This window comes from Pan troglodytes, chromosome 13 (genome assembly GCF_028858775.2).
Source record: "Pan troglodytes isolate AG18354 chromosome 13, NHGRI_mPanTro3-v2.0_pri, whole genome shotgun sequence".
In the NCBI taxonomy this organism is placed as follows: Eukaryota; Metazoa; Chordata; class Mammalia; order Primates; family Hominidae; genus Pan; species Pan troglodytes.
The window spans coordinates 118,457,222-118,470,781 of NC_072411.2; the positions used below are offsets into that span (position 1 = coordinate 118,457,222).

At 39.1% G+C, this 13,560-nt stretch overlaps 1 protein-coding gene across 2 annotated transcripts in view; it reads left to right on the forward strand.

Moving 5' to 3' along the window:
- The window catches only part of XRCC5 (X-ray repair cross complementing 5), a 96,993-nt gene extending 84,311 nt beyond the window's left edge, over window positions 1-12,682 (forward strand). The window contains exons 19-21 of one of the 2 annotated variants that reach the window (XM_016950457.4): window positions 1,350-1,417; window positions 10,720-10,794; window positions 11,586-12,682. In XM_016950457.4, coding sequence (XP_016805946.2) covers window positions 1,350-1,417; window positions 10,720-10,794; window positions 11,586-11,600 — 158 coding nt within the window. In that variant the 3' untranslated portion in view covers window positions 11,601-12,682. Of the gene's footprint in view, window positions 1-1,349; window positions 1,418-9,673; window positions 9,804-10,719; window positions 10,795-11,585 lie in introns of those variants that run through there. The other variant, XM_054679335.1, reaches the window with a different exon arrangement.
- Window positions 12,683-13,560: the final 878 nt, after the last annotated feature.

Consider the following 13,560-nt stretch of genomic DNA (forward strand, 5'->3'; position numbering starts at 1 on the left):
TTTAACTTCTGCACTGGAGAACAAAAGGAATTGGAATGGGTAGTGAAGGGGGCTTACTCAAATCACTTTTGTGTCTCTGCTGTTGACCCCGTAAATGAAGGAGATTGGTTTTGGTATTTATTGAATGCCTATAGCGTATTATTTGCTGAAAAGAAACTTACAGGTCATATGCAAAATCCATATTTTCTGATAGCTTATATGCCACTGAGAGAATACAGATGACCAAGGCCATTCATAGGTACACATGGATGTTAAATACATGTGCTTTTCGAACAGTTTATCAGGTATCAGCCATTTGATGTAGGAAAATAGGAAGAAGAGCAAACTAAAGAGTAGATTTTCTACCCTTGATTTGCTCTTACTGAGCTAAAATTGATAAACTGTCCTAAATGATAGACATGCCCCTTGGTGAAGACCATGTTTTCTTCCTCCCTAGTCCTCTGGCCACTCTATCAATAGCCAGTAACATGGCCACAAGACAAAATGCATGGCGTAGTTCCATATTGGGCACCGGATGTCTTGGACAAAAGCATACAGTCATTTAATTATCATTTATTTATTGAGCTTCTGCTATGTTCTACAGTAAGTCCTCTCTTAATGTCCATAGGTTCTTGAAAATTGTGACTTTAAACAAAATGACACATAATGAAACCATTTTTTTCTCATCAGTGTTATAATGAAACAATATTATTTAAGTACCTACTTTTGTTTCACTTAAAGTCACAGTTTCCAACAACCTATTGATGATAGTTAAGTAAGGACATACTGTACATTGAGGGGAATATAAAGATTTATAAGACTGAGTGTCTGCCCTTGAGAAAATATATTCTTAGGAGAGAGAACATGTGTACAAATAGTTATATAAAATACGACAAGAGCCATTTCAAAGGAATAAACAAAGTGATCTGAGATTTCTAAAGAAGGGAAGACTTATCTAGAGTTGATCAAGGAAGGCTTCATGGAACACGTGGCATTTGACATGCGGCCTTTATTGCTTATTACACAAGCAAAAACTGGAGAAAAGATAATTTAAGATGGTCATTGTTAATTGGTTGCCTTTATAGTTTTATATTTTTTGTAGAACAGAGCACCTTCATAGTTTAAAAAATCTCCAGCTCAGGCTGGGCACAGTGGCGCATGCTTGTAATCCCAGCACTTTGGGAGGCCGAGACGGGAGGATCACTTGAGCCCAGGAGTCTGAGACCAGCGTGGGCAACATAGTGGGACCCTGTCTCTATTTAAAAAAAAGAAATCTTCAGCTCAAAGCTGGGAGGAGGTGTGATGGAAAGGAAAATGGGATTGGGGTTGATTCTTTGTGTTTTGATTTTACTCTCTGAATTACTTTTTAGATGGAATTACTCTGATCACCAAAGAGGAAGCCTCTGGAAGTTCTGTCACAGCTGAGGAAGCCAAAAAGGTATTGTGGGGTAAACCTTTGTCTTTAGTTGAATTATTATAGTGGACTTTATTTTCTTGATACCCTCGAAGAAGTTAAATTTTATGGGTAACTAAATTAGTGTACTCATTTTGTATTCAATATGTAAATTGCTTCAACCACAGCATCCCCATGGGAGAAATTATAATCTTACTCAGTTTCCTGTAGGCTGTGGTTATATTTCTGGAACTCACCTATAATCCCAGCTTCAGTACTCCTAGAGCATGCTGTTGAACTCCATAGTGCACAAACTTAGCCTCGGCCCTGGTAAAGGCTATGAAATCCACAGTGATTCCCACCCTGGCCACACATTAGTTACTTGGTGAGCTTGTTTTTCTTTTTTTTCTTTTCTTTTCTTTTCTTTTCTCTTTCTTTTCTCTCTCTGTTTCTTTCTTTCTTTCTTTTTTTTTTTTTTTTTTGTTAATACTGATTAAAAATCAGAATTACCCTAGAGATTCTGTTAGTCTGAGATGGGTCCTGGGCACAGTTGGTTTGTTTGCATTTTAAAACCCCTCAGGTGATTGTATTGTATAGTGAATAGAGAAACACTAGTATTCTAGCATAAGGGACATCCAGGTATTTTCAGTAAAAGACCCCATGCAGTCCCCATGAGCTTTTTATTCACACACATTGTTAGGCCTAGACCTCCTTGTTTGGTGTGTATTGAATCTGATTCAGCCATGAGTCAGATACATGTGGTTATTTAGTTCAGTAGTCCTTCATTGTACCTCAAGGTTGTGATGAAATTTTAATGAATTAAGTTGAATAGCTCAAAAGTATATACTTCGTAACACTCAGTTTCAGTTACAGTCACTGACTGATGTAGTTCTGCTGGCACCTGACAGCTCTCAGTTACTAAGCTTCTGCGATATGCTAGGCACTGTGCTGGATGATAAGACAGCACCCCTGCCCTCTAGAAGCTCGGGCAGTTAAAATGGAGCAGAGGGAAGCAATGGAGACTCAGAAAATAACTATACACACTAAGGGAGAGCTTGGTCTGGGGCTGGTGAATAGGAATCTGTTAGGGAAGTGACAGATGCAAAGCTGGAAATGTTAATAAGATGGCTAAATTCTGGCCAAAATTTAAATATCTTCAATTTTCAACTCAAGAAAGGCATTTGGCAGAAACCATGTTTGGAAAAGAAATTAAAATATACAAGAATTTTTATTAAGCACTTTGCCTAGCAAAAGATTTTTGTTAAAAAAACAAAACAAAACATGTCATCCCTACTTTCAGGGAGTAGAATCCTGGTATTTTTGAAGCATACTGTAAGATGGTGATTATATCTCAGAAGGGGTTCCGTGGTGTCTGTACCCTCTCTGCCACAGGCAATACTGAGCACCATGGGCTTGAGTATACCATTTAACTGTTTGGTTTTATTTCTATTTGTCACTTTATACAATGTTTGATAATATCTCCTCATTGAACTGGGCTATTTCAGTCAAGGTTCTCCAGAGAAACAGAACCAAGAGAACGTACATGTGTGCGTGTGTCTGTGTGTGTGTATGCACATACACACATATATATAGAGAGAGAGATTTATTGGCTGAATTTCAGAAATTGGCTTGTGTGATTGTAGGGCTTGGTAAGTCTGAAATTTGTAGGACAGGCTAGCAGGCTGGAAACTCAGGCAGGATTTCTGTGTTACAGTCCTGAAGCAGAAACCTCAGCTTTTGCTCTTAAGGTCTTCACTTGATTGGATGAGATCTACGAATATTACTAAGATTAATCTTTACTTAAAATCAGGTAATTTTAGATGTTAATCACATCTACAAAATACCCTCACAGCAACATCTAGAGTAGTGTTTGATGGAACAACTGGGGACCATAGCCCAGCCAAGTTGACACATAATATTCATTGTCACATGGTGTGAAGACCTATCAATCAATTTTTGTTAAACAAGTAAATCAGGAAAAATATTTTTTGTCATTATTACATTAAGAAAATTTATTATCCAGGTGACAGTACATACTAGAGTTTTTGGAAGAAGTGAGGAGCCATGACCTAAAAAAGCTTGTGTTTCCTCCCAGCAGCACATCTTAACCAAAGATGTTCCAGCTAAGTTAACCCAGAATATTAGACAGGAAAGAAATCTGAAAACAGATGATGCACTTGCAAATTGTGCAAGGCTTGTTCTGTAATGCAAATAGGATGTCTTCTTTGAAATGTAAAGGCACTGAGCCTAAGCGTGAGGAATTTTAATGTCTAATGATGAAGCTATAGAGAGAAATTTCAGTTAATGACCAGGTAGGTGTAAGATGGTGTCCTTAGATAATTCTGATATCAGAACTGATGTTAATTGTAGTTTGAGACAACTCTCCTGAGGCAGGAGAACCGCTTGAACCCAGGAGGCAGAGGTTGGGGTGAGCCGAGATCGCGCCATTGCACTCCAGCCTGGGCAACGAAAGCGAAACTCTGTCTCAGAAAAAAAAAAAAGACAACTCTCAAAACTTCACCATCTTTGAATAGAGAGAACATCATAAAAAACAAGTGGAGAGAATCTCTTCTACTTCAGCCACGGGTTGCCTGGCTCTGACTGGCATCTTCGGCTCTGACTGGCATCTTCTTCCTTTTAGAGCATAGTGTTTCCATAGTCAAGGCGCAGAGAGTGTGCTTCCAGTACTACCAGCAAAACTGAACTTCACTGTCATGGCAGATAAGAAGTTAGGAAATTCAACATAAAATGTATTGAGTACCACCAGCTCTATGCCAGGCACTTTGATATATATTATCTCACAGCCTCCAAAAAAAGTACATTGCACATTCACCTAGCAGACTCTTTCACATCTAGAAAATGCCATTTCCTTTTTTTCCCCACATTTATCAGTGCTTTAGCCAATGTAGTATGTATACCAGATATTTAGATAACACTTTGACTGCTAAAGAACCGTTCACATTGTATGGTGTTTGTCTAGAACACTATATACATCATATCTAGATAATGGTAGAAAATAAGAGTAGTAGAATTTTACTTGTATCCAACTCCCGAACCAGAGAGCCCAGTATTATCTCTGTAATCCTCACAATGATCTGCTAAGAATTGGCAAGAGCAGGAACTACCATCCCTGTTACCACTGGGAAGCCAATCCCCAGAAAGGTAAAGTGGGGTTACACTTTGAGCTCACAGAGGTAGCAAGAGGATTAAAATGCACGTTCCTTTGCACCACACCAGACCTTCGTTTTCAAGTGGATTAAGTTTTGTGAATGGAATCTTGGACCAATCATTTCTAAAATACAGTACTCCCTGTCTGCTTCATCTCAACAAATGACTTTCTGGCCTAGAGCCAGGTGGTGGTTAGAATAACCTGGAAAGTCATAGAGTAGACCCTGTAATTTTGACTCACCTTCAGTGTACACTGTGTTATGTCTGTCAGTTCTCGTTAGTATAGTGGTGAGTACCCCCACCTGTCACTGTATCATGCCTGACTGTGAGATTATGCTTTTGTGTCTGCTTTAATATCACATGAACCCTTTATTTTGTTTTCCAGAGTGAAAACTTGATCCTTTGTATGAAAAATGCTTTTATTTATTTATTTATTTATTTAGAGACAGAGTCTCCCTCTGTTGCCCAAGCTGGAGTGTAGTGGCACGGTCTCAGCTCACTGCAACCTCTGCCTCCCAGGTTCAAGCAGTTGTGCCTCAGCCTCCCAAGTAGCTGGGATTACAAGTGCGCACCACCCCACCCAGCTAATTTTTGTATTTTTAGTAGAGATGGAGTTTTACCATGTTGGCAAGGCTGTTCTCAAACTCCTGACCTCAAGTGATCCGCCCGCCTTGGCTTCCCAAAGTGCTGGGATTGCAGGCGTGTAATCCCAGCCATGCCTGGACTGAAAATGCTTTTAAATGGCATCTGTTGATTTTTGGAGAGAAGTGTAGAAGGGAGAGTGTACATGTAGATGATAATGGGGAGAATTGCAGAGGAAGATTCTGGCTCAAGGAAGCTGATTTCTTTTGGTTTTAATAGAAGAGACATGCTTTAGCTATTTCTCTTAGCCAAGTGAGAGAAGTATTATCACTTTTGACCATGCACTGAAATATTCATTTATATTGCCTTCAAATGTTCAATTTGGTCACTTCCCAAATAATCATTTAAGGAAACTTGACTATAATCACTGAGGTTAAAGAACAATCCTCACAGTCTATTTAAATTCTTTTGAGGTATTTCCCGTAAGTTATTTAAAGTTAGCAAGCTGTCAAATTCTTGCTATTAAATGTTGACATTTGAAAGGAAATAATTATCCAGGGATGTTAATTTTAAATGAAAATTATAACTTTACATTTGTATAACATCTTAAGAGCTATTACCCTCCAGTTTTTCTAGAAATATGTGGATTGTATGATTCTTTGAGAAATAGAAGGAAGTCAGCTCTGCTACAGAAATAGAAAGTTTTTGCATGACGTAAGTTTAGACAGTCACTTTCTTTAAGTTTCCTGGTACCTCTCATTTCATTTTGAAACCTAGGCATAAATCATTCTTTAATGTTCATTTTTATTATCATTATAACCTGTCAGTTCTTCCACTTTTTCTGTTTCTAGTTTATATGATTAGATATGCCATTAGCATTTGATGTTTGGTAGAATCTTTGTATAGCCTTTGTATGCTCTTCATCTATCAGTTCTCCTGGCTCTGTAGTGGGTGGAAGAGGTAAAGTGATGTGTCTGAGAGCTCACAGTAAGTCACCGGCCAGGAATCTAGTTCTAGCGCTGCCCTAGTCCTTCATTCTCCTTTAGTATTGAGAAAGCAGTGAAGAAAGAGGATTTATCCCTATGGCATTGGGATCTTTTTTTTTTTTAAACCAGATTCCAAGAGGCTGAGCTATATCTAAATAATCATTTGATGTAAGCTCTATGAAAAAAAAATCATTATTTTAGCACTTATTTTTCTTGTAACTGCCTAATTTATCCTTCTTTATTGTTGTTGACATTTATGGATTTTCCACCTTAGTATCACAGACATTCATAGATAGCAATTGGCCATTTTACCAATTGGTGTTGGCCATTGGTGTTGGCCATTTTACCAACACCCCTGTCTAGAGAGGTAAAGTTTTCTGTGCCTCACAGCAAGCTAGTGGCCAGCAGAATTGACTGGAATCCAGACCCCCAGATGCCCGCTGTAGTCACCTTATCACCACACCATGGCACCAACTCTTCACGCCTTCACCTTATAATGCCGCCAACCACATCTACCTAGAGAAAGGATGCTCATGCTCCCTTTTTCAGGAGTACATCCGGTTCTGTGTGTGAGAGTGCACAGGAATTCTCCAAAGCTTAGTGAAGGATTGAAGACAAAGGTTAAGAATCATTTCTTGAGAGCAGTTTTGTCAAACTGCTGGCCCCTGTTGGACCCTATGACATTTTTCTTTGCTCTTTTCTGCTTTCATTTTCTGCCTTAATTCTCTGGTGTAGTTTGCTAGTACAAGAAAAGTAATAATGAAAATATCACAATGTTACCCAATATTTATTTAAGGCTTGATACATTTAAGATATGATATTAAATTTTTTATTGAGGTAGAACATGTGTACAGTAAATGCACAGATCTTAACTGTGAAACTTGATGAATTCTTACACATTCATGTACCTGGGTGCTCACCACCCAGATCAAAATAATAGAACATTTCCATCACCACATAAGCCTCCCTGGTACCTTCCTAGTCAGAAGCCCCCATCCCTTGAGGTAACCACTATTCTGACTTCTGTCACTTGAGAGTCATCTGGCCTGTTTTTGACCTTCATATAATTGGAATCATGCCTTTTTTTTCATCAATTATGTGATTATAGCTATGTAGTAATCCCTTTTATGATTTTACCACAATTTATTCATCCATTCTCCTAATGATGGACATTTGCTTGTTTGTCCTTTGGCAGTTGTGGATATTCTTGTACATACCACTTGGTGGACATATGTTAAGTGTATTCCTAGGAATTAGAACATGAAACTTACAATACCATAATGAATTTTTTCATACTTTAGTTTATCTGAGACTCAACATCCCCTAAGATAGGTATTGTAAGTAGTAGTATTCACATTTTGTTTTTGAGCGAAATTAGTTATGAAAAGGTCAGGTGGCTTGTGTAAAGTTCCTGAGAAACTGACAGGGTTATAGTTGTGTTCTCCACACTAGGCTGCAGGATTTCCCTCTTGCACCATGTTAGTGTTTATAGCATCCATTAAGCTACAAGTGGCATTAATGAAACCCAAATATATGTCATTTTAGGCAAAGTACATGCAAACTGATTTTTATTCTTTTTGATGCTTTTTTACACATCTAGATTGTCAGTAATCCTTTGGAATCACCTGATGGTGTTGGAAACAACCCAGTGGAAGTCATGTGTTTTTACTTTGGGGGTCAGTAAGGGTCTGAGCACAAGATGATAGTCTTTTAGTCTTATGGTGGTATAGGACTGGCAGTTTCTATATAGAGGTTATTGATTTCATTACTCTGCTTGTGGCCAGGATTATATTTCAGTGTACTTGAAAAGTAGTAGGTTATCCATTTCATAAAGTTCTCCAGGTAAGGAGGCACTTTTATGGTAACCCCAGGTAAGTGATGGTGGTTTGAGGAAGAAGGAATATGTCACTCACACATGCCCTTTCTATCTGTTCTCTACTTTCTCAGCATATTGCAGAGGGAAAGAACACATGAGAAAAGATGAGAATTGACTCCTACCCCTTTCTGCAGAAGAGATTCAGAGAATCTCTTGCTTTTATTGAGAAAGCAGGCCAGTCATTGAGTTCTCTGCTCTATCTTGCTTCCCTGTCACTGCATGGGCTAGAATTACTTGCAGTTACAAACACTAATGATGAGGAGTGATATGTGGAAGAGATCAGCCTTGCCTGGGGCATTGGGAAGGATAATGGATGGCAGCCCAGCTTTTAAACATAATTTGCTTACACAGAAATGTGAAGCAGATCTGTCAGGAAAATCAGTTGCAGACGATACTTAGCACTTAATGAAAATGTAGGATTTTTGTTGCTGCTCATTTCTTCCTAGGAATTTGGCCTAGTCTCAGAGATGTGCCATTTGTGCTTAAGTATATATACCATGGTCATACTGTGCCAACAATAAGTCCTTAACTAAGGGGTCATACAAGATGTAGTGGACTACAGAACCATTGAGCCTATGGAGTTTTTCAGATGTTTGGAAGATACCAGTCATTTGTGGCCCTACAGAGATTTATGGCAGGATGCAGCTCTACTGTTTATTCTCTTGCCCCAACTGGATAAGTCTTATCCTGTAGCCATATAGTCCTGATATCACGAAAATCATGCAGGGGTTAATGATAATGAGTAGGAGAGGAGAGGTACAACATAAAAAGTATGATAATAACCCGGAAAACCGCAAATAAAAACCAATTTGAGAATCTAGGATAGAGTAGTTTATTTAACCTTTACAGATAAATCATATGCTAGTAAATGTATCGATTTTTTATTCATTTATCTGTATTTGGCTGTCAGATATCTTTATTCATAATCACCCAGAATAAACAGAATGAATGAAACAGAAGCTTCATCACAATTCTGTTACAGACTGTCTGCCCCCATTGCTGGGATTTCCTCTCTCTTATACCATTGATTCTCAGTCTTGCACATGGCCCAGTTTAGGGTCAACAAAGAGCTATGGAAAGATCCATAAATGTCCTTAAAAGAAGATAAATTCCTTATTCGCTCAGTCATAAAAGAAGTTAATGAATAGTGAGGTGGTCTTAACTGAGGGAAAAAAAAGTCCAAGAGAGTGGTTGAGTCAACAAACAATTATGTCCATGGTGCTGACAAAGGCACTGCACCTTAAGGCAGACACAGCCTCCACTGTTATCACTTTGTTACCTGTGTGTGTTTTTGTATATGAGGACTAGAAGGACAGGCAGAGCTTTCTTGCTTCCTGAAACTTGCCACATGCAGCCTCATATTTCATGGTTGACTTTGGTTTGACTTTTTAAAGAGACATATTTTAGTTTATTTATAGGTCTTAGGTTTCAGAGGTCATGATTGTGTCCATTGTACCATAAAAGCAACAGGAATGTAGAGAATGGCAGCTCTTACCATTTTTTCATGTTGAGAGTGAGGAAAGTATAATTACACTTTTTCCTCTTGGGTGGAAGCAACTACAGGAGAGCATGAGTGGGCTGGAAGGCTCGCTCACCGCGTGCCTGCTCCATGCACTCTCAGCCTGAAGAATGCCAGAATGCCTCTAGGGGCCAGTCAGTTGTGGTACCATAACTGATTCTCTATTTACTGTTTCTGGCCCCCAAAGGAAAAGTAGAAGTGCCCCACTTTCCACTGCCCTCTCTAAAACACTCACTCCTACAGGCAGGCATGCTACCAGAAAATCACCTTCTCGTGTTAGGATAGATAGGCATTGCTAGATAGATATGCATTGCTAGAACCCAGCTCTTAGAGGCAGCTGCCACATGCCTTGAAGGAAAAGGCTCCCCACTGCTATCCCTTGGAGGGACAGGGTGGAAAAAGAGTGTTCAGATAATTTTCAAGGGCACTCACCTCACTACCCTTTTAAAATCTGAGTGTCATTCCTAGATCCTCACAGACTTCACTTCCTGGACTTTGCTGTATTACTATGTATCTGCCTTTCAGAAGCTCCAGATCTAGAACAGTGATGTTGAACGGTTTTCTCATCCATTTCTCATCTGCCTGTTTTCAAACAATTTCTAACACAAATTGAAAGATTTCCATAAAAGGAATCAAACAACCTTCCAAGCTCACTCATTTTTGCATTTCACGTTTCTTATAAGAAGTCCCCCTTTTACTGCTTTTGTCCACAGTAGAATTTAAGAGTAGATTATTCTAAGCTTTTTTTTTTTTTCCTGATTCTTCATCATTCAACTTGAGATTATTCTAATCTTGATTTGATTCTCATGCTCCTTTCAAAAGAGCATACTAGTTTGGGGTGGTTGGTTATTTTCTTAACCTTAGCAAGCCAGCTTATTTCCTATGGAAGCAGAACTGGAAACAGCAGATGTCCACCATGCTTATACAGGACACTACACATAGTCACTGTCTCGACAAGCCATGTTATTTCCTCCCTCTTCGTGAGCACTTTCTCTGGTGATGAGTTAGTATGGACTACTTGAACCTCAAAACTGGGCCTCTCACCCAAAGCCAAATGAAGTAGCGTATGCCAGGATGATGTTTCTTTTGGGCCGTTTGCAGTGAGACTGCTAAGCAGGCTGCCTTAGGTTTTGCTGTGGCAATGCTAGCAGATTGTTCCCTCTTTCAAAGGGGCAAAAATATCATTTTGGTATAATAACTGACTTTCTATTTACAGTTTCTGGCCCCCAAAGACAAACCAAGTGGAGACACAGCAGCTGTATTTGAAGAAGGTGGTGATGTGGACGATTTAGTAAGTACTTTTAATATGCACCTGGTGTTCTATGATTGAAGTCGCCTGAGCTGTAAATACAGCCACAAAGGCTGATCATCTTGGACTTGTTGCTTATTTGTGTTTTAATTTCCAATACACCAGAAGCTTCCTACACCATTATATATTGCCATTATAAATTCAATCAGATAGGTAATTTCATAATAGAAATTCCTGTGTTTCATGGTGTCGGCTATATTGTTCATTCAGATTAATCCTCTCCCTTGAAGGGCTGAAAAAGAGCTAGGGAGGCTATTCCATTAGTAGCAAAATGTTGTAATTCACTGAAATTGCTGTTAACCAAAAATAAGTAATACAACATGCAGTTTGTGTGGGTTGACAAATGAAACAGCCCTTAAAAGGGCTACTTCTTAAATCTTCTCAATTAACTTAATGTAAACAAAATAGACCGATAGGCATTTGAGGATTTCTGGACCCCATTACACCATGTTGTTGATGTCTGGGAAGCTGTGTAGTAAATGTCTTTTGTATCTATCCTTAATGTTTGGAAACTTCCTGCCTTTAAGCTTCATATGACAACTGACCAACAAACACTACGTACTATGATGTCAACCTTTTTTAGAGACATTCTCATTACTAAAATGAGTGGATACTTGAATGTTTAACTCCTAAAATAATGAGCGGTGAATAAATGAGCAAGTACATGCATGCCTTCCAATGTAGAGTCATTTTCATTAAACCCTCTCTCACCAGAGAAGCAGTGGTATGAAATTGGCCTGATTCCTTTCTAAGTGTGTTGTTCTTGTTCACAGTTGGACATGATATAGGTCGTGGATGTACGGGGAATCTAAGAGAGCTGCCATCGCTGTGATGCTGGGAGTTCTAACAAAACAAGTTGGATGCGGCCATTCAAGGGGAGCCAGAAGCTCAAGAAATTCCCAGCAGGTTACCTGGAGGCAGATCATCTAATTCTCTGTGGAATGAATACACACATATATATTACAAGGGATAATTTAGACCCCATACAAGTTTATAAAGAGTCATTGTTATTTTCTGGTTGGTGTATTATTTTTTCTGTGGTCTTACTGATCTTTGTATATTACATACATGCTTTGAAGTTTCTGGAAAGTAGATCTTTTCTTGACCTAGTATATCAGTGACAGTTGCAGCCCTTGTGATGTGATTAGTGTCTCATGTGGAACCCATGGCATGGTTATTGATGAGTTTCTTAACCCTTTCCAGAGTCCTCCTTTGCCTGATCCTCCAACAGCTGTCACAGCTTGTGTTGAGCAAGCAGTAGCATTTGCTTCCTCCCAACAAGCAGCTGGGTTAGGAAAACCATGGGTAAGGACGGACTCACTTCTCTTTTTAGTTAAGGCCTTCTAGTTACCACATTACTCTGCCTCTGTATATAGGTGGTTTTCTTTAAGTGGGGTGGGAAGGGGAGCACAATTTCCCTTCATACTCCTTTTAAGCAGTGAGTTATGGTGGTGGTCTCATGAAGAAAAGACCTTTTGGCCCAATCTCTGCCATATCAGTGAACCTTTAGAAACTCAAAAACTGAGAAATTTACTACAGTAGTTAGAATTATATCACTTCACTGTTCTCTACTTGCAAGCCTCAAAGAGAGAAAGTTTCGTTATATTAAAACACTTAGGTAACTTTTCAGTCTTTCCCATTTCTACCTAAGTCAGCTTTCATCTTTCTGGATGGTGTCTCCTTTACTAAATAAGAAAATAACAAAGCCCTTATTCTCTTTTTTTTTCTTGTCCTCATTCTTGCCTTGAGTTCCAGTTCCTCTTTGGTGTACAGACTTCTTGGTACCCAGTCACCTCTGTCTTCAGCACCCTCATAAGTCGTCACTAATACACAGTTTTGTACATGTAACATTAAAGGCATAAATGACTCATCTCTCTGTGAATTGCTGCTAATTATTGTCTGCAAAAGACTTCTTCAGTGCTCTGCTGAGAATTGAACACCCTTATCCATTGATTGAAAATGGATCTGCAAGATAGAACATCATTCATTTAGCTGAGGAGAGAAAGGAGTGCTTTACTTTGGGCTTCTAGGACATCCTCTCAATACTATACACACTTGCATCAAACTTGACATACAGGTGCTCATTTAAAGTAACCCCAACAGAGGATGACATATAGTTTCTGGTTAGATAGTTAAAGCCCAGGGGTTGTTTGTGACTTGGACAAAACTGAGACATTCTTAGAACCACAGAGAGTGGAAACTTTGATCTCTGAAATCTTCATTATTCTCATCAGATCCTCCCAGCAATATGAATCAGCTCAGTAAGTATGGCTCCATCAGCAGCCCCTGTCTTTGGCAGTTTGGGGAATTTCTTTTGGGAAACGTCAGTCTTTTTGTCATGCCAGGAAAAGTTTAAATCAAGTTAGTCCTTTATATCTTCTGATACTTTTTGACTTAGTTTGAATGCAGCAGGATTATTTGTGCTTCTCTAACCCTGTTTTACCTAAATCTCAATACCTCAAGGAAGAAATTAGTTTCACAGGCTAAGGAGAGGAAGAACTAAATGAGTCATGTAATTTCCAAATCCATTTCATACAGATGAAGTATATGTGCTATGTAGACTTCATCAGAGCGTACTGTTTTGAGTAGGGACAGCGTGTTTTGCATGAACACATCAGTCCCATTTCCGTGAAATGAGATTGGCAGATCTACAGAACTCCCAGGTGTTCTGCTGAGTGTAGCCCTGGAGGACAGCAAGTGCTGTATTGTCGTCAATCCACCATGGGCTGCTTCTCAGAAGCCCAGTAA